This window comes from Rhinopithecus bieti, unplaced genomic scaffold (genome assembly GCF_001698545.2).
Source record: "Rhinopithecus bieti isolate Rb0 unplaced genomic scaffold, ASM169854v2 scaffold_10657, whole genome shotgun sequence".
Classification (NCBI taxonomy): domain Eukaryota; kingdom Metazoa; phylum Chordata; class Mammalia; order Primates; family Cercopithecidae; genus Rhinopithecus; species Rhinopithecus bieti.
Window position 1 is genome coordinate 135104 of NW_016806691.1, and position 26244 is coordinate 161347.

At 38.7% G+C, this 26244-nt stretch overlaps 2 protein-coding genes across 2 annotated transcripts in view; one reads left to right on the forward strand and one right to left on the reverse strand.

The window, feature by feature from the left end:
* Nucleotides 1–6268, forward strand: part of RNFT1 (ring finger protein, transmembrane 1) — a 14023-nt gene extending 7755 nt beyond the window's left edge. Inside the window, exons 6-9 of the mRNA XM_017877420.1 lie at nucleotides 467–625; nucleotides 1612–1677; nucleotides 4371–4472; nucleotides 5411–6268. Of these exons, the coding sequence (XP_017732909.1) occupies nucleotides 467–625; nucleotides 1612–1677; nucleotides 4371–4472; nucleotides 5411–5545 (462 nt within the window). The 3' untranslated portion in view covers nucleotides 5546–6268. The remainder of the gene's footprint in view (nucleotides 1–466; nucleotides 626–1611; nucleotides 1678–4370; nucleotides 4473–5410) is intronic.
* A 1812-nt stretch (nucleotides 6269–8080) lies between these two features.
* Nucleotides 8081–26244, reverse strand: part of RPS6KB1 (ribosomal protein S6 kinase B1) — a 62236-nt gene continuing 44072 nt past the window's right edge. The window contains 9 exon segments of the mRNA XM_017877453.1: nucleotides 8081–11950; nucleotides 12960–13072; nucleotides 17183–17290; nucleotides 22218–22295; nucleotides 22481–22543; nucleotides 23477–23526; nucleotides 24353–24405; nucleotides 24554–24627; nucleotides 24630–24679. Of these exon segments, the coding sequence (XP_017732942.1) occupies nucleotides 11713–11950; nucleotides 12960–13072; nucleotides 17183–17290; nucleotides 22218–22295; nucleotides 22481–22543; nucleotides 23477–23526; nucleotides 24353–24405; nucleotides 24554–24627; nucleotides 24630–24679 (827 nt within the window). The 3' untranslated portion in view covers nucleotides 8081–11712.

The following is a 26244-nucleotide window of genomic DNA, read 5'->3' on the forward strand; positions in this document are numbered from 1 at the left end:
TTTTTTTGAGACTGAGTCTTGCTCTGTTGCCCAGGCTGGAGTGCAGTAGTGTGATCTTGGCTCACTGCAACCTCCCAGGTTCATGCAGTTCTCCTGCCTCAGCTTCCTGAGTAGCTGGGATTACAGGTGCCCACCACCACACCCAGCTAATTTTTGTATTTTTAGTAGAGTCAGGGTTTCACCATGTTGGCCAGGCTGGTCTTGAACTCCTGACCTTAGGTGATCCGCCCGTCTGGACCTCCCAAAGTGCTGGGAGCCACCATGTCCAGCCTAGAAATTCTTTCAAAGCAGACCACTCGGTGACTGTAATATGTGAGAACCAGCTTGAGGTTCAGTCATAATCATTATGAAGATTAATTTTATAGTTTATATTATTGTATCATATACTCAGTGTTCTCAGTCTAGTATTGTTTGCGCTATGTAGTTAAGTAGTTTGGGTAGATCTATTTGTTTTCTTATTTTTTAGGGTTACTGGTATATGCTTTTAGAAGAATTATGTCAATACTACCGAACTTTTGTTCCCATACCAGTTTGGTTTCGCTATCTTATCAGCTATGGGGAGTTTGCTAACGTAACTAGATGGAGTCTTGGGATATTGCTGGCTTTACTCTACCTCGTACTAAAAGTAGGTAACATTACAAATCTTGTCACTGCATGATTCATATTAGTGATTACTGAAACATACTACTGTTTTCCTCTTTAACAGTTTTATAGTTTATCTTCGTATCACTAGTTTGAAGTAATGGCAGGTTCTATTTCTGTTTAGAAATGGAGAAACAGAAATAGACTATCTTAATCCAGTGGTCCTCAGTTTTCACTGGAGGGAAGGGGAGTAGACTTTCACATAGTTTGGATTATCTAAGTAGGGAAAACAAGTGGAATAGAACATACCCATCCTCGGTAGTAACACTGTCATACACATAATTCTTAAACTAGTAGAGTACCTTGTCCTGTTCGCTCCATGCCTGTGCCCCTCAACGTAATAATCACTTTATGAAACTTTAAAATCTAAATGTTGGCCAGGCGCGGTGGCTCACGCCTGTAATCCCAGCACTTTGGGAGGCCGAGGTGGGTGAATCACGAGGTCAAGAGTTCAAGACCAGCCTGGCCAACATGGTGAAACCCCATCTCTCCTAAAAATATGAAAAAAAACTAGCCAGGCATGGTGGCAGGCGCCTGTAGTCCCAGCTACTCAGGAGGCTGAGGCAGGAGAATTGCTTGAACTTGGGAAGCAGAGGTTGCAGTGAGCTGAAATCGTGCCACTGCACTCCAGCCTGGGCGACAGAGTGAGACTCTGTCTCAAAAATAGTAATACAATAAAATCTAAATGTTAAAAACGTGAATCAGATAAAATTACTTTGACTTTGACATAGTTGTTTGTATTTGTCTTGATCAAATTGTTACTCTAGGTGTTTAAATGTACTTCAGCTTGCTGAGATGGCTCAAATCTATAAATTGAATAAAATATTCAGCACAAAATGATTAGTTGTGACATATAATGAGCATTAAGTTAATATGAGGATTTGATGTTACGGGGTTTCAGCTTTGGTTTTTGGGTTTAGCAGATAGGACTGTTTGAATTAATAAATGATCTCTTACTTCCCTTTTCAGCTTTTGGAATTTTTTGGGCATCTGAGAACTTTCAGACAGGTTTTACGAATATTTTTTACACAACCAGTAAGTACTTTTTATCAGTTAAGAAAAACACCTTCACCTTTCTTCATTGCTAAAATTTTTTTAGTTCAGCAGTTTTACAAGAATGGATTTCATAAATGGATGATCCTTTTCTTTTACTTTGATGATTTTCTAGTACTTTGGCACTTGGGGCTATAATAATTTAGGAGTTTTATCTCTGTGATCAGATTCTTGAATCACACATTGACAACCACCTGCTAATTGTTGCAGTGCTTATATATTTGAACTTGTCTCTTGCCCCTTCAATCCATTTGACATTTTAAGGGCTTGTAAACCCTTAAAATCTTATGAACTTTTGTTCCTCTTTTTTAATCCACAAATGGGGGCTTTGTGTGTTCCTATTAACTCCTTATTCACCTGTGAAAATCCTTCGACTATAATTTATTGTGCATATGTAGAAAGCTCATTGCCAAAAATCATGTCTCTTGCAGTTTTCTTACTGGAGCAAATTTCCTCATTGCTCGATTATATGTGCACAAATAAGTTCATGGCATGAAATTTAACAATTAATTGAAACTCTGATGTCATTTATAATATGATTATGTGATTCTATTGATGTTGCAAATTGCAGTGAAAGGATGTCATAGAGAACCCTAATTTACTACTTAGTAGCCTGAAAGGTTCCCAGTACCTACATGTGGTCACCAGATTTCAGGGTTTGATTCTCAACTTTGCAGTCATTTCACCAGGGCTCAAGGAGAAGGAGACTGACTTAAAAGAATCCCAACAGAATAATATATTGTAAAAAAAAAAAAAAAAAAAAAAGTTTTATGTCTACAAAGTAAACCAGACTAACTGGCCAGGGCATCTTTTCCCTAAGATAGAGCTAGCAATGTAGAAACAAACTTTGCTACATCCTATGTAAGTTTCTTTCTCTAGACAAGACATAATAAAATTCAGAGAGTTCAGCTTTGTCCAAGTCAGTTCAACTGATGATTATGTGAGCATCAACCATTTTACTATAATTGGTCTTGTGAGATTTGTGCTGAAATACTCTCAAGAAAATACCCTGATATTCTTTCTCTGAGACAAACTATAGAGAGGATATCAGTCATCAATACTTTGATTTGTTCAAGTCTCCTTTACCAGGGAAATGGCAGTTACTATCTGGAGAGGGAGTCTCCAAGATGCCAGATGAGTAATGTTTTTTTTTTGTTTTTTTTTTTTTTTTTTTTTTTTTTGAGACGGAGTCTCGCTCTGTGGCCCAGGCTGGAGTGCAGTGGCCGGACCTCAGCTCACTGCAAGCTCCACCTCCCGGGTTCATGCCGTTCTCCTGCCTCAGCCTCCCGAGTAGCTGGGACTACAGGCGCCCGCCACCTCGCCTGGCTAGTTTTTTGTATTTTTTAGTAGAGACGGGGTTTCACCGTGTTAGCCAGGATGGTCTTGATCTCCTGACCTCGTGATCCGCCCGTCTCAGCCTCCCAAAGTGCTGGGATTACAGGCGTGAGCCACCGCGCCCAGCCCAGATGAGTAATGTTTTAAAAGCTTGTCAGCATAATTATCTGCACATATACTTTGCTAAATGATACCTTACTGAAGGGAAATTGACACCAAGATCATCTAACAGTATTCTGACTTGTTTCTGAAATCTTTATCACCAGTCTCAAAAAAACCTAATTTTTAATATCTTTTCCCTTTGAGTTTTACTTTGATTTTGATGTTGTTAGCCTGAGACGTTTTAGTACAAGAAGTTTAGGTAACTTCAGATATGTTAAGTCATGTTTTACCCTCATGACCGTGACTGAACTTGGGTGTTTTTACATCTCTTTAGTTACCTCTTCCCTATCATTTCTATAGAAAGCAGGTTTCGTCTGTAACATTTTGATTTCTCCAAATTTCACTGAGGGCTATTAACATCACATCTAGTTAATGCCTAAGTTCTGAATCTGGTGAGGAAGTTAAAATCTCAGAGACGAGAAACTTGTTATTAGGACATTAGAAGAGAATTCAAATAATTGCATTTTTGTTCAGTTAGTTTTCACAGTAGTTATTCTACCCAGGTGACATTTACAGTTGCAGTTTCTCTGTAAAACTTTTCATGTTTAGCACTAAATGCTTTTTATAATTTGGAATAATTTTTAGACCTAGTGACAGAACACTCTTTAGTGGTCCCTAAGTCGTCTTCATATTGCAGTCACTTGGAGACCTTTCAAATAATAGATTACTGGGTCACATCCCAATATGTGTGGTCCTACTGAGTCAATATCGTGTGGAACAGAGGAATCTATTTTTAAAGCAAGCTTTCCACATGAGTTACATTCAGCCAGCCAAGCTTTGGCTGGATTGATTTTATGAACCACTGCTGCAGGTAATAAGTGAGCTCCACGTGGCAGTCCAGCGTCAAATAATACATGGCTATAGGTTTTATAATAGTTATGTTTCAGATTGCTTAGTCTCTTAAGCCAGTTATGTTGAATTTGAAGCACTATCATCCTTTGGAAAGCTAGTAGATCTAACAATCTTACAAAATCCTATTATGTATTATTTATTGATTTCATCTTGGTACACTCGAGGTGGTTCTATATATGTGGTTCAGCTTTGAAATGTTTGTATCCTTTGGGAAGGTTTTCAAATGCCTGGTTCCAGGGAGATTTGACAAGTACAGCATCACTTATGTAATTTGAGAACAGGAAAGAAAGAAATTTGTAGATGAACAGAACTTACTATCTTCATAGAGTTATGGAGTGGCTGCCAGCAAGAGACAGTGTTCAGATGTGGATGATATTTGTTCAATATGTCAAGCTGAATTTCAGAAGCCAGTTCTTCTCATCTGTCAGGTAATTATATTTTTAAATTTAAAAACCTAAATACAACACTTTTCTGTGACTTGCAAAAGTCACATTTATGTTTGTTGTAAGGCAAAAAAAAAATCTAGTGTTTAGTGGAAGGTAGCATTCAGTGTACATACTAGTAATTTATTATCAGGGGATTGGTGGATTGGCTTTGTCCCTTATATTCTGAAAATTTTATGCAGAGGAGTATATGAAAGGGAAAAATAATTTAACTGGCAGGTTGAATACCAAAGTGATTAAAAAACAGGCTATTTTTATAATTGGATACTAGCCATTTAGAACACCACCATTTGTTACTGGATTGTGGCCCTTTCCTACACTTTATGGCAGTTACTAGTAACTCCAAGACTTTAAGCTGTTATCACACTTAATCTTAAAAGTGTCACCTAAGTATAGCTTTTATGGTTAAATGGATGGTACAGCCAGAACACTAGTGCCAATCATACTGCTCTTTGTCTTCTTGAATGTCTCATACGTTCTCCATTTTCACAATTGTAAAATGAGGGGATTAGTGCTCTTCAAAATCCCTTTCAGGCTGGACACAGTGGCTCACACCTGTAATCCCAGCACTTTGGGTGGCCCAAGTGGATGTATCACCTGAGGTCAGGAGTACGAGACCAGCCTGACCAACATGGTGAAACCCTGTCTCTACTAAAAATACAAAAATTAGCTGGGCATGGTGGTGGCAGGCACCTGTAATTCTGGCAACTTGGGAGGCTGAGGCAGGAGAATCGCTTGAACCTGCGGGGGGTGGACGTTGCAGTGAGCCGAGATGGCGCCATTGCACTCCGGCCTGGGTGACAGAGCAAGTCTCCAGTCTCCATCTCAAAAAAAAAAAAAAAAATAATCCCTTTCATTCCCTACAATGTGATGGATTTAAAATGATTATCAAGTATAAAATCTAATTCTTAATTCCATTACAGCATATATTTTGTGAAGAGTGCATTACCTTATGGTTTAACAGAGAGAAAACATGTCCACTCTGCAGAACTGTGATTTCAGACCATATAAACAAATGGAAAGATGGAGCCACTTCATCACACCTTCAAATATATTAAGTTGTATAAACTATTAAGGCCACAAAATACGAATGTCATTTGGTCATAGTAACTACTGATAAGGCATCAGAATGGATTTTCAGGGCTGCAAGAAAAATGTTTCCAGATGGTTTTAGAATGTAAGACTTACGGTCCAATTCACCAAAAGATTAAATGAAAGAACCCTATTTAAAAATATATATAATGTTCAACCTAATGTATATGCAACATTTATTCTATTCTAATTATTTGACAGGTAACTGCAGTGTTAAATTGTAAATGTGTTTTCTTAATGTTACCAAAACAGCAATTTGAAATTAGAACCAGTGGATTTAGAGAACTCAGGTATTCTTTCCTGACATTGTTTTCAGAATAAAGAATATTTTTCATAATATTTTAAGATACATACTATCTAAAAGTAGAATTTTGTTCAGCATTGACTTTTATAATTCCCATCCTAAAATTAATATTTTCATAAAATTTGTATTTTAAATGAAAATTCTAAATGTTATATTTTATCAGTAACAGATTTTCTAAGTGAAGATTAATTTACTGAGGATGATACATTTTAGTATTGTATTATTCTCTGTAGTAAGACTAGTAATCAGTGAAAATAAATGGATTCATTTTGTCTGTGGACGTCATAAATTCTTCCTGCCATCAGCTTTAATGTTCATGATCATGCTTTTTGTATAGTACCATGGAGTATCTTGAAGTAACTATTAAAATAATTCATGTGGATTACAAACAGCTGGCTTACTTCATGATTTGAATAGTATAAAAAACAAGACAAATGGCCAGGCATGGTGGCTCACACCTGTAATCCCAACACTTTGGGAGGCAGAGGCAGGAGGACTGCTTGAGCCCACGAGTTCAAGACCAGCCTGAGCAACATCCTATCTCTATTTAAAAAAAAGAAAAAAGTTTCAAGACAGATGCCCTAAAATCTTAGAAGAATTGCCCTTATAATTAGTCTTCTCCATAAAAATTTTGGAATTTTATGCTTGAATCACCATCAATTGGAAGATTAAAGCTTGCACTGAGAGGTGGTCATGAGGTTTTATAGTGTGGTTTTTTGCCTCTAGGTATTTGTGCAGGGTGCTAGAAAAGGGAATGAAGCACTTTCTCCCCTTGTTACCTCTAAGGAGGAATCTGAAATCTAAAACATGTCTGAAGGGCTGCTAGTGCTTATATCTAAGTTTAGAGTACATCTATCAGTTTGTAGTCGAGGAAAAGGTGGTAGAAAGGAGAACTTAGGAAGCAGAGATAGAAAACAAATTTGCTGTACTGGTAAGACAAAAGCTAAACCAGCACATGGATTAATAAGGATACTGACCAACTGGTTATAGAAGGCACTTTCATGACTGTATGGCCATCCAAATTGACAAATGAACATTAGCAAGTCTGTACCTTTTTTTCTCCAGGTAAATACTACCAGGTTCTAAGTACAACTGTATTCAAATATAGTATATTTCACTTTGTTATCTACTTTGAGACCCACTACAAATATAATTTAAATGGCTTTGTGGTGATGCTAATAGTTGTATTATTTAGGTATGCAGCAGAGGATGGGTGAGAAAAACAATTTGGGATTACAATTCGGCTGTGAAGGATAGCCAAGATGACTTCCTGTTCAAACACAAGAATAGCATTTTACTTCAGCCCTATTACAATACCTATGTAATACATTTGTTTACCCTGTAACTATTCAGACAGTACTGTTTTTTAATGTGTTTAAATAACCAAGGAGGTGCATAGTGGGTTTATTTTTTTGGGGAATGCAGTTTACATATAAATTGAAAAGGGAGAAAATCTAATGGAGCTATGCCATCCAATAACAGTGCTGATGAACTGGAAGCATTTCTTTCATCCCTCTATTCCTTCACCTCAAAAAAAGGTAATATAGATTCAGAAACTCATTTACTCTGAATTCAAATCATGACTTCTAAAAGATTGTTTTACTAGTATTGGTATGCTACTATGTTGTATAGCAAGGTAAAATCAGTTTGAGAGCTTCTGTAGAGAAATTCCCTTGGCAAGTGTGGTATAATCACCTCACAGGTAAGAAGTGGTTCGTGCAAAATACCCAGCTTACACTAGATATATTGAGACATTAGTTAAAACAGATTTGTTCACTACGTTATTTTGTGCATACACATCCAATTATCAAATGTAGCTGACCAAGTATGGCTGAACAAATTGTTGATTGTTAGCACAAGAAGGTCTTCCTAGAGTTTTTTGTGAAGCTAGCTTTCACGTAGGTTGTTACATGTATTTTTTTAAGTAAACAATTCATGTCTACTATCTGACATAACTTGAAAATCAAAGATGTGTAACATTTAACATAAAAATCAGTAAACTTGTTACATACTTAAATAGCTTCAATTTCTCAGCAGAACAGCTTTTAACCCATTCCTTACATAGTTTATTTATATGACAACTTGAACACATCTGATATGTTAATGAAAATAAATTATTTAAACCATGTATACACCTGATATATATACTAATTTCTTCCTATCGTAGGATAATAAAAAATAAATCACTTCTATTTTATGTTCATTCAAATTTGCATTTAATTTCTATTTACATTCATTCAATCTGAAATCAAATAATACAGTAAACTAAATACAAGATGAAAAGCAGAAAAGGTGTTACCCTCATAGCACTCCTAATAAGGCAGCTGAAGAATTTTATTTACTGATAGATGCAAAGCCAACTTGGGATAGGAGAAACAATAGTTTAAAGAGCAAACACAAACATAGACGAACCCATCTTTCAGATGTTATTCCAGATAATCCACTGAGATAATACTTGTGCTATAATGTTAAGAATCACACAAGAAAAAGTACTGTATTAATCAGCAACAGACCACAGGTTATGTGTGACAAATACTTTTGTGATAGTTTGTCCAGCTTGCTAGTGTCTACTCGTGTGAAAAAGGTAGATGTTTGGACATTGATGTTTTTGAAAAATTAACCATTTTTAAAGCCTTAAAATCTATTCTTCATAAATTCAACATTTCTCAAGGGAATAATCTTAGATCTAGCCCTTGTAAGCTAGGAACCATATGATTAACTGAATATTCAAAATAGGTCCTATATTAAATATATAATCCAAGGCTCAGTATATTAATACTATCTAAGATGCATCTTGTTTATAATCATTTATCACCTATAGTAAAGAATGTTGAATTTATGGAATATCAAACATGCATCCTCCACCCCTCCCCTCAAATTATCTCCTATCTCAAAAAATAGTATGGAAAAATCCTTCTTGAAGGATTCAAATTAGTTAAGACCATAAAAGGGGAAAAGAACATAATTTTCCTAAAATCTGGTTCAAAGTTCAATAATTAATACTTTACATTGTTAATCACAGCTGGTTTATAAATCCCAGTTTAGTTATTCTGTAATGCTACAAACCTTATAAAATCAAATTAGTAAACTTCAATTCAGTGATTATATTTTAATTAAAAAACAGCATGTATAAAATAAAAAAATATCCTGTAATAGCTGATTTTAAAGAAAATAATCAAGTGATGAAAAAAAAGCACTTAATCTCTTTTATACACTTACCTGGTATAATCATAAAGAACCCTCTTAGAAACTCAAGACTAGTAATATCGACATCATATTTTAAACTATGCTTGGATTTTTACAAATAAATATAGATAAGCCATATTGCATAGGTGTGTGCTTTCTGTCTGTGACACTAATGTGACACTTGACATGTTTTCACAGTCATAGTAGGGATATCCATTTATGAAACAAGTTCTCAATAAACTTTCCACAGCATGGGAAATAAATTTCACTTAATAAATGTGAAGTCAGAAAAACTATGTATTTGTGTGGATGGCAGCTGTGCAATTAATGCTTTTTATGCAGAAAAGTTGCAGTGTTTGCCACTATTGCTGGCACTACTAATTATGAAAATGGTTTAACTGGGGTGGTTATAGCCAGCCAATCACAGTGCTCATGTTACTAGCAAATAGGACCTAGGAGGAATATTTTGGTGAATAAGTTTCACTGGAATTTGGTCAGGCAGTCAACACTACAGTTAGTAAACATATTTGAAAACAAGTATCAAGAGTATCACAAGCCATTTACAGTCTGAAATAATGCCTGTACATATCACCATAGCTTTTCGGGTTCTGTTTTTTCAGACATCACAAATTGTCAGAGAACAAGGATCTGCACTTTAAAGTATAATTTCTGCCCTTAATTATTATTGTAGCTTCTAATTTACCAGCAACAGTCATGAAGTTCTCAGTAGGCTGCTGCAATAAGGGAGGAGGGGTAAGAGGGAGTGATTTTTTTAAAAAAGGCTTTCTGTCCAAAGATGAGCTTTTATCTATTCTTTCAATTATTGCCACAATTGAAAAGGTATATTTCCAATCATTTTCATGGTTCTGTTTTGCTTACTGTCATAGGATTTCATCCCATCTCATTTGAGTTGCAATTTCAAAAGCAAAGCCTTGCTCTTTTCTGACTGAATTCAACATGCATAAAGAATTTTATGGCTTGGATCCTATGGCTCAAAAAGGTTTGAAAACATAGCAAGCAGCATCTATTTAAAAAAATCCTAGGTTTGCAAAATACAACAAATTGACTTTGCACACTCAGACTGAAGACATTATAAAAGACAAACAAAAAGAGGTGATAGAACTCAACTGCAACTGCATGATCATCTATTATACCAGTATGCACTGAAATATATTTTTATAAAGCTCTGCAGATATTAAACCCTTTCACCAGCTAAAGTCATGGAAATGCTCTCTTTAAGGCAGGAAATATTTAAGAAAGGTAAAGTTACCTTTATTTTTATTCTTTGTACCTGTAAATCATTTATGTAGATTTTGTTACAATTTCAAAAACATAGTGTCCTGTTAACATGTTTCCTAAATTAAGTCACTAAGTTTTCTTATTTACTGTGGAAGACATTCATCAAAAGGCCATCAAATATTTTACAATCAAAAAATGTAGCCCCAGTATAGGAGAAAAAAAAATAGACCTTTTTTTTCTTTTAAAACTGTTGAGAAAAAAAATATAAGGAAAGTAGACAGCACAAACAGTAGAAAGAAGTAAAACTGAAAATCTTACCAATTTGCTGTAAAGAGATTAAACAGAGAGTGGGCCACAGCAACACCCTCTTCCCCTGGATATCCCTATCTCCCTCACCTTGCCGACCGCAGTATGTATTTTTTATCCTGACTCTCTTTTGTTCTTCAGCCAAAGGCTGAACACGTTTGGCGTCTTGAACCAAATACTGGTATAAGAACAGGTGGCGATTTTTTTTCCAGTGCAATGCAGGCCCGGGACAATGATGAAATGTAGGACATACAACTTATGCCCATTCCAAGGCTTCCAGTTAAGCTTAGCACATAGCAGTACTGCAAGTAGAAATGATTAAATAGATTCTTTTTTGTTTTCTCATATTACAGACAGGTATTGCAGCTGGGTTACTGAAAATAAGCCCCAGGTCCACCCCAATCCCTCAAACGAGCCACAGCTGTGGTTAACAATGATTCATTTGCATTTTATTATTTCACCAAGAGAAGAAACAGAAGTTGTCTGGCTTTCTTCACACCAACCAATAATTTCGCATTTTAAAGTTTGGGATGTTTTCATAATGAGCTGAATCAAAATCTATTTGAAAATATATATTTATATAAAAAAAAGATTCAGGTTGTTTGCACGTAAAACATCAATTGGTAAGTTTCTTTTGTCTTTGATTCCAAGTTGCTGGAAAAAGTTTGACCAAGCTTGCATGCTAATTTGTCCTTAGTTGCAAGTATTATAGGCAATTTTGTACTTTGCCTAATGAAAGGATAACCCTTCTTCGACACAATCAGAACTCAACAGTGATTCAGGAGCAACATCCTACCCTTAATACTGTCAGTTTCGAGTCATCAACATGAAAATCCTTGATAAGTTTGAGAAGATGTCGCGAGGAATCAATTACTTGATGTGCCTAAGAGTTCAGCAATACTATTTTGCTTTAAGTTTTTTTTTTGCACCATTGATTGATTTTTTTAAATCCATGTTTATTTTTCCTCTGTCCAAAGTGTTTTATGTAATGACACTGACTCTCTGAAACTGTCATTTTGAGTCGTTTCACTTTGCAGGATGCTCACACATCGCTCTCTCCACCTTGTTTGCCTTAAATTCATTAAAAGCATTGCTCTGTCATAGATTCATACGCAAGTGCTCTGGCCGTTTGGATATCATGGGAAAAGCTTGTTTTTTGTATGGCCCAGAGTTCGGCTGTCGTATTGGAAGTGGTGCCGATGCTTCCCCACTCATTGTCACATCCATCTGCTCTATGCCACTTGTTTCCATTGGGTATTCCACAGGTGTCTGAGGATTTGCTGTGCTGGCCGAAGCACCTCTTCCCCAGAAATCCCCAGGAGAAAATTTGACTGGGCTTTAAGACAAGGAAGAGCTATCATTCATTTGTTTAAGGGTCATCTCAACAAGACATATTTCCTTTACATTTAAAGGGAGTGGGGTAATATGACATTTATTTTCATTTAATTTTATTTTCATGTGGATTAGCACAAAGGCAAAAGTTGAACCATCTCTCGCCCGCCTAGATTAACTGCTAGAATTTCCTAACCAGTCTCTTTACCTCTACACGTGACACCCAAACCCCTCAATGATATATATATTTAAATACATATTATATATATATCATTTTACTCTCCCCTGCTCAAAACAGCTTTCTATTGCATTTAAAATAAAATCCTTTTCCAAACCTCTGCCCTTCTCCTCACTCACCACACACTCCAGGAACACTGATCTCATTTCCAGGAAAAGGATAACTTTTCTCCTCCCTCAGGGCTTTTGCATTTGCTGTTCTTCTGCCTGCAACATTCTTAAACCTTCTATTTTTGTAGGGCTGGCTCTTTCTGTTCACTGCTAGATGTTACTACACCAGGGAGGCCTTTCTCTGACCACTGTGAGTAGAAGCCCCCTTGTTTTTCCTCTGCTGTCTACCACTACATTCTTTTTTCCCCCTTTTAAATTATAGCACTTAGCACTACTTATATTTTTGTATATCCTTTGTCTATTGTGACTCTCCCACTACATTGTAAGCTTCATCAGGACAGGGACAATTACTGTATTATAGTACTGTACACACACACACACAACATGCAGCATGCAGTGCTGGTGCTCTTGGTGCACAATAAATGCTGAGTGAATGGATAAACAGAAACATTTGCCAGTGTGGCTGCTTACTTTCAGGAGGGAAGGTAAACCATATAACATCACAGATTAGTCAGACTAGTCCTTTGCATTGTGAGATATAAATGTGCTTATGTCAACCAAAGAGAACATGACAGTCCTTCATTTATGTAACTTGGCATAAATTTCTTAAGCAAACACTCTCATAGGTTGTAATAAAAAAAAAAATGAAAATAAGAGTGAAATACCTGACAGGTGTTCGTGGGCTGCCAATAAATCTTCGAGGTGATCGGATTTTTGGTTCAAAGGAAAACTTTTCTTTCACACTTTCAAGTACAGATGGAGCCACATATGTAAAACCCTGAAAGACAGTAACAGTGGACTACAGAATGGCATTTTGTCATATATCTCAAGAAAATGGGGCTGTTCAGTCTGACATACCTACACAATGATTCACACCTTTATGTGTACACTCTCCCACATCCTCAACCTCATTTTTAGACCTGTTAACTTCTTTCCACCCATTTCATGAGGCACACACTTCAAGAAAACAGAATTCTATTGAGCCTGGTTGCTAGCAAACAAACTTCCACCCTGCTGACAGGAACAGAAAAAAAACAGGAGTATTCAGGCTCCATATGAAGATGTTAAATACGGCTAGGCACAGTGGCTCATGCCTGTCATCCCAGCATTTTGGGAGGCCAAGGCAGGCAGACCACCTGAGGTCAGGAGTTCAAAACCAGCCTGGCCAATATGGGGAAACACCGTCTCTACTAAAAATACAAAAATTAGCCATGCATGGTGGTGCACGCCTATAATCCCAGCTACTCGGGAGGCTGAGGCAAGAGGATCACTTGAACCTGAGAGGCAGAGGTTGCAGTGAGCAGAGATCGCAACACCGCATTCTAGCCTGGGCAACAGAGCAAGACTCCATCTCAAAAATTAAAAAAAAAAAAAAAAGATGTTAAATACTAGGAGAAACATAAAGAAACTTCTAGTGTTTCTAGCCACAGGCATGTAAGCAATTAAGTTTATCACCCCAAAACAGTTTCTCATAATTAGGCCAAAGTAAAAACAATTTTCTGACTTGGCATCAAAGTCGGATCTTGTGATCTTTCTGGTTTTATGCCAATGATTAGACAGAATTTGTGTTTTGTTTTAAGAGATGGGGTATCCCTATATTGCCCAGGCTGGAGTGCAGTGGTGTTATCATAGCTCACTACAGCCTCAAACTCCTGGAGCCAAGCTGTTCTCCCACCTCAGCCCCTCAAGTAGCTGGGACTACATAGGCATGTGTGATCTCTGCCCAGCTAGAATTTGGTATTTTCTTGATGAATAAGTATCAACATTTCAAAACCTTTCAGTTGTAATAGGCAAAAATGCAGTTCTGTTCATTTTAGTTCTCTCTTGGACCTTACTATTAGGCTACCGGCTGTCATTTCTCTAGCTGTCAATGTTCATTCTTTTAACCATCTTCACCTATCTTCTATTTATCAAAATCTATGAGTAAGCATTATGTGTTACAATAAGTAAGACTCAACAAAGCTCTGAGTGAAGGCCCAAAGAGTGAGGTGCAATTCTGAAGTGCATATGAATTGTGACAGTTACATGTGAACTTCAGAGAATAATTTTACAAACATTCTAGTGAACTAAAGCTGTAACTACCATGAGGTACAGGCTGTGCCTTAATCATCTTTGAATTTCCTCTAATTATGTGATGGGGTCTTACAACAGGAATTGAATTATTTGTTGAAATGAGGTTGCTAGAACCACATTATCCAGATAAGTGGGATGTCACTATATATATGTGTGTGTGTGTGTATATGTGTGTGTATATATGTGTGTGTGTGTGTGTGTGTGTGTATTTTTTTTTTTTTTGAGATGGAGTCTTGCTCCGTCGCCCAGGCTGGAGTGCAGTGAGGGGCACGATCTTGGCTCACTGCAACCTCCACCTCCCAGGTTCAAGCGATTCTCCTGCCTCAGCCTTCCCAGTAGCTGGGACTACAGTCATCACGCCTGGCTAATTTTTGTCTTTTTAGTAGGGACAGGTTTTCATCATATTGGCCAGGCTGGTCTGGAACTCCTGACATTGTCATCCACCCACCTCAGCCTCCCAAAGTGCTGGGATTACAGGCATGACCCACTGCGCCTGGCCTATTTTTTTATTAATGTTTAACGAGATCCACTTTATGTACAGAATTCTGGCTACAACCTAACAAATGAATTGTTCTGTTCATCAGTTAGCCAATTTAAGTAATTATGAAAAGCTCGATAATACCGTAACTGGCAATGAAAGCTTCAATATCTCACTTTTACCGCCACAACTTTGGATTTCTTGGTAGCTAAATAAAATGCTTCTATTTTGTGGGTGAAAAACTGTCACATAAGTTGAAATTCTGCAATGTTCAATTGAGGAAAAGGTCTCTATTTTAAATCAAAGGTATAATTTCCACATCTGTAGTACATGAGAGAAAAAAAATGCCAAAATTAAAGTGATTCATGCCCACTTCCATAACTGAACCTAAGATTTTACTAACAGATGCCGTAACTTTGATCATGCACCATCAAACTTGAATTTAAAACCATGCATGCACTCACTCATCTTTTATCTCTTATGTAATTAATACTGTAAGATTATATTTTTGCCTATGTGCTCTATATTACTAATTTATAGGACTATTATTATTCAGTGTTGTTTACTCAAACTATACTGTACTATACACAACTTTTGCATTCCATGCTAACTTTTTTTTTAATTAATTATTTTTTTTTGATACGGAGTCTCACTATTGCTCAGGCTGGAGTGCAGTGGCATAGTCTTGGCTCCTGCAAACCTCTGCCTTCCGGGTTCAAGTGATTCTCCTGCCTCAGCCTCCCAAGTAGTTAGTACCACAGGTGCACGCCACCACACCCGGCTAATTTTTGTATTTTTAGTAGAGACAGGGTTTCACCATGTTGGCGAGGCTGGTCTCGAACTCCTGACCTCAAGGTTATAGGCGTGAGCCACCCTGCCCCAACTCCATGTGAACTTTAGAGCTTATTTCCCATCCCATAAGATACAACACTACTTCTATTACATAGTGAGCAGTGTGGGGAAGAAAAGCTTGAGAATTAAGTTAGTGACAAATCCAGTGAACTCAAAAACGGGAAAAAACACTCCTAAACAATTATTTTACCCATATTCTGTTATCCCTAGAGGTAGTCCAAAAAGGAATGACAAAAGAAAAAAAAGGATACAAAATGAGATAGATGTTCATGTGACATATTAAGTACAGTAATAAAATCAACAAGCATGTGATATTTTAGCAAAATAGTATGCATTCACGGTCATCTGATATAAATCCATCATTTCTGTTGGCCAACATCAAAAACCTTTACTCTTCTGAGGAGACGAGCTATAAATCTATACAGGCATTTCTATGATGAGAATTCACTATTACATATGAACCAATATATTTTGATGTCAAATATTCACAATTAATGTTAAAAAATCCCCTACTTGGCCGGGCGTGGTGACTCATGCCTGTAATCAGGCAGGTGGATCACGAGGTCAAGAAATCAAGATCATCCTGGCCCACACGGTGAAACCCTGTCTCTACTAAAAATACAAAAATTAACTGGGCGTGGTGACACGCGCCTTTAGTCCCAGCTACTTGGGAGGCTGAGACAGGAGAATCACTTGAACTCAGGAGGCAGAGGTTGCAGTGAGCTGAGATCACGCCACCACACTCCAACCTGGCGACAGAGCAAGACTCTGTCTCAAAAAAGAAAAAAAAAAATCCCCTACTTATGTTAAGAGTACCAAAAATTGGGGCCAGGAATGATGGTTCATGCCTATAACTGTGGTACTTTGGGAAGCCGAAGTGGGAAGATAGCTTGAGTCCAGGAGTAAAATAGTGAGACTCTGTCTCTACAAAAAAAATAAAAACTTAGGTTATGTGGCACCTGTAGTCCAGGTACTCACAAGGCTGAAATGGGTGGATCACTTGAGCCTGGGAGGTCAAGGCTGCAGAGAACTGTGATCACACCACTATACCCTACACCTAAGCCTGGGCTACAAGGTGAGACCCTGTCTTAAAAAAAAAAAAAAAAAAAAAGAGTACCAAAATCTACAGCTGTTTCAGGAATAAAATACATGTAGTTAGTGTGAGGTTTTTCTCCTCACTGCTAAGACTAATTTTTGGTTGAGATGCTAAGCCAAACACCATTTTACGTCTGTGGCCCAACCAAAAAAGGGAATCATACTCTCCAAAGAATTGTACATTCCCACCCTAATTGCTAAAATAAAATGTTGGATTATGAAAATCAATTTTGTAGGTATCAGTAAGTTATAAGGGCATCGCTAATTAAAAAAAAAAGTGTGCCCAGTTACCTACACGAACTGCAAAGCAAGCAAACTGAATTTTCTTATCCAGGAGCCCATCCTCATACTTAAATTTTCCCATGACTACATGGAAATTCTTTCACTTACCAGAAAGACCTGATTGGCACTTTCACTGAGAGTTGAGTCATCTGGGCTGTCGACAGGTGTCTGACGTGTAAACTTGGAATCAAACTGACTTACATCCTCTTCAGATTGCTTTATACAAACAAAATAATTTAGAAAATAATAAATAGTCCATATTACATCAATCAAATGCACTGTAAGCTCTGGGAGCTCTTTTCGCAGGGGTTAATTATAATAAAGTATTAGAATAGTCTTAGCAGGCACAGAATGAAGAAAAAAATGCAGGTGGAAAGTACTGAGTCAAATTACATCTTCAAATCTTAAACTTGCACTCAAATAGATTTTAGTATAGAGTTATTCCTATTAAAAATGAGAATATATCGACTGGGCATGGTGGCTTACGCCTGTAATCCCAGCACTTTGGGAGGCTGAGGCAGGCGGATCACAAGGTCAGGAGTTCAAGACTAGCCTGGCCAACATAGCGAAACCCCATCTCTACTAAAAATAAAAAAAATTAGCCAGGCATGGTGGCATGCTCCTGTAATCCTAGCTATTTGGGAGGCTGAGGCAGGAGAATTGCTTGAACCTGGGAGGCAGAGGTTGCAGCAAGCAGAGATCGTGCCACTGCACACCAGCTCAGGCGACAGTGCAAGAGTCTGTCTCAATAAAAAAAAAAAAAAAAATGAATATATTGAGCTCAAAACAAGCTGGAAAAAATGTTAATATCAATTTCCCGTCTCACAAAGCTTCAGTGTGCCTAGTCCACTGGCTAAATCCCTGTTTAGAGATAATTAGTTCATTTGGCCACTGCAGGTTTGTAATAAACCTGAAAAACTACTGAAGCAGAGTTAAAACATGAATAACACTGATGAGATGCTCCAATTAAAGTTTCTTCCCACAGTGTGTTTCATTCCTTTAGAAATCTAAAGGAGCAAAAATAATTTTCTATTCCGCATGGTTTGTAAGTTATATTTCCCTGTGAAAGTATAGTTATCACTTCAGTTCTAACCATGAGATCCATTTATTTAATTCCTTCTCTCCCAAAATATCTGGTTAGACTCTTGGGCCAAATGTAGGAAGTAAATAATAATTTAGAATATCTGACTTAATACTGAAAGATGACCACACTGATCTTATAATTCTCTCAGAGCCCAGACTGTGAACCTGCATTCCCTGGAGTAACGGCTGATTCCAAGTGTGGGGAAATGCACAAGATAAGCATAGAACACCAGTTTCCTTATTTTGCTCTCTGGTACAACAACAGCCCATGTGCTCATGTCAAAAGGACTCAGAAACCAACATGAAGACGCACCCAGCATTCACTGCACCCAGCATTCAACAAAGGGAAACATTGAGCATCAATAAAGACAACTGCCAGGCGCGGGGGCTCACGTCTATCATCCCAACACTTCGGGAGGCAGAGGCAGGTGGACTGCTTTTGAGCTCAGGAGTTGATGACCAGCCTGGTGAACATGGCAAAACGCTGTCTCTACCAGAAACACAAAAATTAGCTGGGCATGGTGGTGTACCTGTGGTCCCTGCTACTTAAGAGGCTGAGGTGGGAGGATTGCTGGAGGCTGGGAAGTCAAGGCTGCAGTGGGCAGAAATTATACCACTGCACTACGGCTTGGGTGACAGAGTAAGACCCTGCCTCAAAACAATAAATTAATAAATAAAATGAATACATGAATCAATAAAAATAACTGCAATGAAATGAAACACAAATATGTTAAAAGGTGTAAGTTCATAATACACTAAAAAAGAAAAAAATACACAAAGTTCATTGGTCAATTTTGGAAGATGCTAGGGAACTAATTCATTATTTTGAAAACTAGGAAAGAATCAAACATACATCCTGCCTTTCCTGTATGACGTATACCTTGAGTAACTAACTGATCAAAGAGTTTCTCTTTATGAAGAATTCAAGCTAAAAAGAAAGAAGAAATAACAGAATAAGACCATTTCACAAACACCTGATGAAATTATAAAAGTAGGCCAGACTTTCTCAACCTCAGTGCTACTGACATTTCAGGCCTATTCATACTTCGCTGTGCTGACTCTTACCCCTAAAGGTGCCTCAGCATTCCCTCCCCCAAGCTGTGACAATCACTGTATCTCCAGACATTGCCAAATTACCCTGGTAGTGAAATGCTGACACAGGCAATGATCAGTGACCACTAAATATGACTTTAAAAAAAAAAAGGCCGGACGCCCGCGATGGAATCGGGGTGTGGCTCAAGCTGTAATCCTAGCACATTGGGAGGGACCCGACGACGGGCGGGATCACGAGGTCAGGCAGATCGAGACCATCCCCTGACTACAACGGTGAAACCCCGTCTCTACTAAAAATCTAAAAAACAGCCGGCGCGACGAGGTGGCGGGCGGCCTGTAGTCGCCAGCTACTCGGGAGGCTGAGGCAGGAGATGCGTAAACCCGGGAGGCGGAGGCTTGGCAGTGAGCCGGATCCAGCTCACTGCACTCCAGCCTGGGTGACAGAGCGACCCGGACTCTTGCCTAAAAAAAAAAAAAAAAAAAAACAAAAAATACATTATGCCACCTGATCAAGAGGCATGCAATACTGAGAGTTTAATCGGAAATCAGATCAACCACAACCACCTAAATTTAACTACGCAGTTTTTGAAGTTCAGGGAACAGATGACCATGTCAATGAAATCTATAGGGATAATATAAACGAAATCAAAATTTGAGAATTCTATAGGACAAATACCCGGTTTCGTCAGTAAATCACAAGGGGAATCTGTAAAGGACAAGAGACCTAAGAGACATAGTAACCAAGTTATATACAGACCTTGATTAAATTCTCACAAACAGGACGAGAAAAAAATGGAACAACAACAACAACAACAAAAAATTAGGTGGGGCAACACAGGGAAACCTCATCTCTAGAAAAATTCAAAAAACTAGCTGGGTGTGGTGATACACCCCTGTGGTCCCAGCTATACGGGAGGATCCCTTGAGCCTGGGAGGTTGAGGCTGCCATGAGCCATGATCATGCCACTGCACTCCTGCCTGGGCAACAGAGAAAGATCCTATCTCAAAAAAAAAAAGAAAAGAAAAAAAAAAAAAAAAAACTGGGCAAACTGTCAACTTCTGAGGTGTGATGCTGGGATGGCAGTTATGTTTAAACAAGATGACCTAATCATTTTTTAAGCTGGGCGGTAGGTGTATGACAGTTATCCTCCTTACAACTGTCTGTTGTTTTTTAAAGTGGGTCACATTATGCTCCATGACCAAAAAATAATCACCATCATCATCCTCCTCCTTCTCCACCTACATCCCAAGGAATGGAAAAAGAAACTGTATTTTCTCAGATTCTAAGGTGGGAGAAAGACAATAACTAACATACTAACTCATTTACTCAAAAACATATTGCTATGGGTTGAAGCGTGTGCCTTACCCACCCCCCAAAAAATTTCGTATGTTGAAATTCTAACCTCTAGTTCCTCAGAATGTGACCTTATTTGGAAAGGGTTATTGCAGATGTAATTAGTGAAGATGAGGTCCTACTGGAGTAGAGAGGAACCCTAATCCAATATGCTTGGTATCCTTATAAAAAGGGGAAATTTGGCCACAGATATGCACACAGGTAGAACACCATGTGAACATGAAGGCAGAGATCCGGGTGATGTACCTACAAGCCAAAGAATGACAAAGATTACCAGCAAACCACCAGAAGCCAGGGCAGAGGCAAGGAACATACAGTTCCTCACAGTCATCAAAGAAACCAACTCTAACAACATGATGTAGAACTTCTAGTCTCCAGATCTATGAGATAATAAATTTCTGTTGTCTCAGCCACCCGGTTTGTGGTACTTTGTTGCAGCAAGCCTAGCAAACGAATGCACATATATTTTGAAGAAAAAATTCCCAGAGAATCATATTTAAAATGGTTAAATTAAGCAAAATAAAACCAGAAAAAGAAAAGTACCAACTACCTGAAATATTTAATTGTCTTAGATAACTGACTTAAAAATAGCTAATACAGTCAGTTGCCACTGGCTTTAGTTCTTTAAAAGATAGTAGAAAAATAAAAGATGCTTGGCTGGGTGCAGAAGCTCACACCTGTAATCCCAGCACTTTGAGAGGCTGAGGTGAGTGGATCACTTGAGCCCAGGAGTTCGAGACCAGTCTGGGAGACATGGCAAAACCCTGTTTCTTTTTTTTTTTTTTTTTTTTTTTTTTTTTTTGAGACGGAGTCTTGCTCTGTCGCCAGGGCTGGAGTGCAGTGGCCGGACCTCAGCTCACTGCAAGCTCTGCCTCCTGGGTTTACGCCATTCTCCTGCCTCAGCCTCCGAAGTAGCTGGGACTACAAGGCGCCTGCCACCTCGCCCGGCTAGTTTTTTGTATTTTTAGTAGAGACGGGGTTTCACCATGTTAGCCAGGATGGTCTCGATCTCCTGACCTCGTGATCCACCCGTCTCGGCCTCCCAAAGTGCTGGGATTACAGGCTTGAGCCACCGCGCCCGGCCAAAACCCTGTTTCTATAAAAAATACAAAAAAATTAGCCAGACATGGTGACATGTGTCTGTAGTCACAGCTATTTGGGAAGCTGAGGTGGGAGAATCACGTGAGCCTGGTGAGGTCAAGGCTGCATTGAACTGTGATCATGCTACTGCACTCCATCCTGGGTGACAGAGTGAGACTCTGTCTCAAAATAAAATAAAATAAATAAAAACAAAGATGCTGAAGAGAGGATAAACCAGAGATCTTTGAACTGCTAATAAAAATAATGTTTCTGTCTGCTCTGAGATTTTTCTTATTCTAAAAAAATACCAAGTGATCCTCCTGCCTCAGCCTCGAAAGTAGGTGGGACTTACAGGTACATGCCGCCACACCCAGTAGAGTCTCTACTAAAACTTTTAAGTCTCTACTAAAAATACACACTTTTAAATGTTTTGTAGATATGGAGTCTTGTTATGTTGCCCATGCTGGTCTTGAACTCCTGGCCTCAAACAATCCTCCCACCTCGGCCCTTTAAAGTTTTTGGATTACAGGCGTGAGTCACTGCACCCAATTATATGCTTTCATGTATACTTACCAACAGAGGTTTAAAGGGGGGCTCCACCTTTCGAGCCAGAAGTTCTTCCCAGTTAATGTGTCTAAAGAATGGATGAGCCTAGGAAAAAAAAGCAGAAAGAAAAGTTGAGGGGAATAGACTTTGCTGGATTGATAAATGAATCACCTTTTTGAAGTTACAAGTCACAAAATAAGCTAAACTTATAAGCAACTACATATAACCCGCAGAAATACATAAAACTAGCATTATCTTCCCCACAAAACACCAAAGATGCCAAACCCTACTTGAACTTCTCCAGCGTCCCCAGGACCAGCTCCCAGACGAGAAGCAGCATTTCTTTTCAGCAGCTTGAAAGGAAAAAAAAGCCTGGGTAAAGAACCCTAGTCAAACTGATTTTTTTTTCCTTTTTAGACTTTGCTTGTCTACTTTGCCTTGAGAAAATATAGTTTATTGGCCAGGCACAGTGGCTCATGCCTGTAATCCCAGCACTTTGGGAGGCTGAGGCAGGTGGATCACCAGAGGTTGGGAGTTCGAGACCAGCCTGGTCAACATGGTGAAACCCCTTCTCTACTAAAAATACAAAAACTAGCCTGGTGTGGTGGCACATGCCTGTAATCCCAGCTACTAGGGACACTGAGGCAGGAAAATCACTTGAGCCTGGGAGGGGGAGGTTGCAGCGAGCCAAGATCATGCCATTGCACTCCAGCCTGGACAACAAAGCAAGACTCCATCTCAGAAAAAAAAGAAAATATAGTTTACTAATTACTACTCGAATATTGTTTAAGGGTCTGTAATCCAGCACTTGGGAGGTCAACGGCAATGGATCCACCTGAGGTCAGGACCTTTCGCAGACGCAGTCTGACCAACATTGGTGAAACCCTGTCTCTACTAAAAATACAAAAATTAAGCCGGGCGCATGGTGGCAGATGCCTGTAATCCCAGCTGAACTTCGGAGAAGGGCTGAGGCAAGCGAATCGGGGGCTTGAAACTGGGAGACTGAGGTTGCAGTAAGCAAGATTGCACCAACCTGCACTCTAGCCTTGGGTGACCATAGGCAAGAGCTACTGTTTTCAAAAAAAAGAACTAAAAAAAGAATATGAACAAGAAAGTCTTTAAACAAACTCTGTACTTCGCCTTCAAAATGAGAAGACTTTTTTTGTTCCAATATTTAACTATCAGGTGACTCTTTACTTCAAAACATAGCATTCAAAATTCTATCTACCGTTAAATCGCTAGTCATTGAATCTTAGGGCAGTGTCAGTGACTATTTAAGACCTTACCTTTTTAAGCAGATTCTCTGGCTTGCTTGGCGTGAGGTAGGGGAGGCAAATTGAGTTTTACATTGAGGATTTTGTCAATTGTTTTTCCTCCTATTCTCCACAGTGAATGGGTAAGAAGTAGAAGACAAGTGAAAAATATTAGGCGGGAGCCGCAAAAATATTAGCAATATAAGAAAAATTTTAAAATAACAATATTATCATTCTGAATTAGTTATGCATGAATAAATGATGCTGTGAAATAGGGGCAACTGGCTAAGGACCTTATTTTGTTTTAAGAGAGCAGGGTCCTGCGCTATGTTGTGCAAGGCTAGATTCTATTAATAATGCCTTAGCTCAAACCTGATCCTCCCGCCTCAGCCTCCTGAGTAGCCCTTTGGGCTACAGGGATGCACCACCCGTCCGGGCAGACGTGCAGTTTTTGAATAAAGGCCAACAGGACAGAGGAAGTAAGCCAGTGTCTTGGAAAGGAAGCCCTGTGTTTCCACCAATTTAACTTGCTGTGGTGATAATAAGTGAGCGATGTGATTTTATGCTTCAGTTTTCTCACATTTATAAAAATAAAGGGGCATTATCTGTTCAAACATCTATTTCACCAGGCCTGCCCATGACATAGATCCATCTTAAATGAAAATGTTTCTGAAAGTATCAGGATCCGCATATAATCAATAGCAGCAATTACTAGTGTTTAAACTACTAATGAACAAATCTCTGGGCTTTGAAACTCCAGCTGGTAGAGAGCTTTTCAGAAAGCACAGGACAGGTCTCTTGCTACAAGTGAGCTCGAGCCAGCAGACGCATAATACAATGCAGCTTTTAACTGTGCACCTACTGCTCCAGTTCAGCATGTCATACATAATGGCCCCAAACTCCACGCACATCGCAGCAGCACCGATTTGTGGCCACCTTTCATCAAAGATTTCAGGGGGCGCCTACAATGAGAAAAATAATACGTAAAACTTCAGCCCAATCTGCATATCATACTGAATTAGAATTTAAAAAACAATATACCAGAGTTTAATGAGGGTACAGAAAAGCAGATAGCTATTCCTTAAAAGAGGCTAAAATTAGGGCTATTACCCCAAACCAATCCTGCTTAACATGCGCAGCTCACATGTATTCATCTGTTCCACAAAATGGTGATGTGACTGTTGCCATCATGAATGACGAGTTCGCATAGTCCAAAGTCTGTTAGTTTCACATGACCTACAATGAAAGATTACAGCATGATTATTCTCAGAATTCCAAGTATGTGCAGTGTTTGAACATGTCACATAACACCTTAATCTATCCTTCCATTTAACTTTTCTTGCAGATGTCAAGAACAAGGTACCATCCATAAAATGGGATGCGAACTGTTTAAGGCTAGGGCAAAGTCACCTTTTGCCAATGATATAATCTATCTAGTAAAGAGAAAACAAAGACAGAGAAAAAAGTGAAATAACCTGTCTAAGGCTCTAGCTTTAAGTATACACAGAATCCTCTACCATCCCGAGAAAGAAAAATCCTGGGAAAACTGTTTTATGAAGTCTAGTTTAAGTACACAGACCCCAAAAAACATATTCTATACCTTTGTGAGATAGTACTTCAAATATATAGCTTTTATCACAGTGAACTGTGAAGAGTTCTGAAAATGGTCTCAGAAAGTCACTATAACAAGGTAGCTCACTCTGCCCAATGCTACCAATTAGGGGAAAGAAATAAAATTGCTAGATAATACGAATCAATCATCGCTGATCCAGAAAGTAAAAAACTTACCACCTCATACAAAGATCATTTCAGTTCAAGTTTAGCTTTCTTTACTGGACTGTCATAACAAGTGGTTCAGTAACCTCAGGGACTCTAGTATTTGCGGTTCATTTCACAGAAAAGGCACAATGGCCTATTGATTCAAATGTAAATATATACTACACTCTGATACAGAAGAAGTATGGCCTTTATTTTCACAGAACCATCTGATACACTCAACCTTATGAATCAAAGAAGTTAACGATTATATTGCTCCCCTTTTCTATCCTGTGACTTAGAATTCAGATCAGAATCCAGGTTTTGGGGAGTGAGAAGGTGTTGATGAGAGGAAGGGACACTGATTCCCATGATATATTCAGTTAAGTATATAATTTTGCCTTAAAAAAAAAAGGTGGGTGGAGGAGTATAATCTGGAATGTTTATATGAGCCTCGGTTGTTCATACATCATTTTCTAAGAGTCTGAACCAATTAACTACCTCATGGATTATTCTGTAGACATCTAAGATTAGCAGCTGCTACCACCTTCTAGATACCCTGGGTCAGCTGGTTGCTCCTCTGGGGTATGAATTGCCAAGTCTACCCACAGCCCAGATTAGCATAAGTTGAGCTGTCTGTAGCAGCATGCAGTTGTAGTCAAGGCTCAGTGTGCTATATCTATAGCTGTATAGATTATCAGTCTCTCTGATGTTTATGTTTGTTGTTGCAAACAAACAGCAAGAATAAACTGATTCTGGCTGGGGGGAAGGGGGATTATGCCTGTAATCCCAGCAATTTGGGAGGCCAAGGCGGGCAGATCAATTGAGCTCAGGAGTTTGAGACCACCCTGGACAACATGATGAAACCCCATTTCTACAAAAAATACCAAAAATTAGCCAGGCATGGTGGTGTGCCACAGTGGCCCCAGCTACTTGAGGGCCTGGGGTGGGAGGTCACTTGAGCCTGGGAGGCAGAGGTTGCAGTGAGCTGTAATCATGCCACTATACTTCAGCCTGGGTGACAGAGTGAAACCCCATCTCAAAAA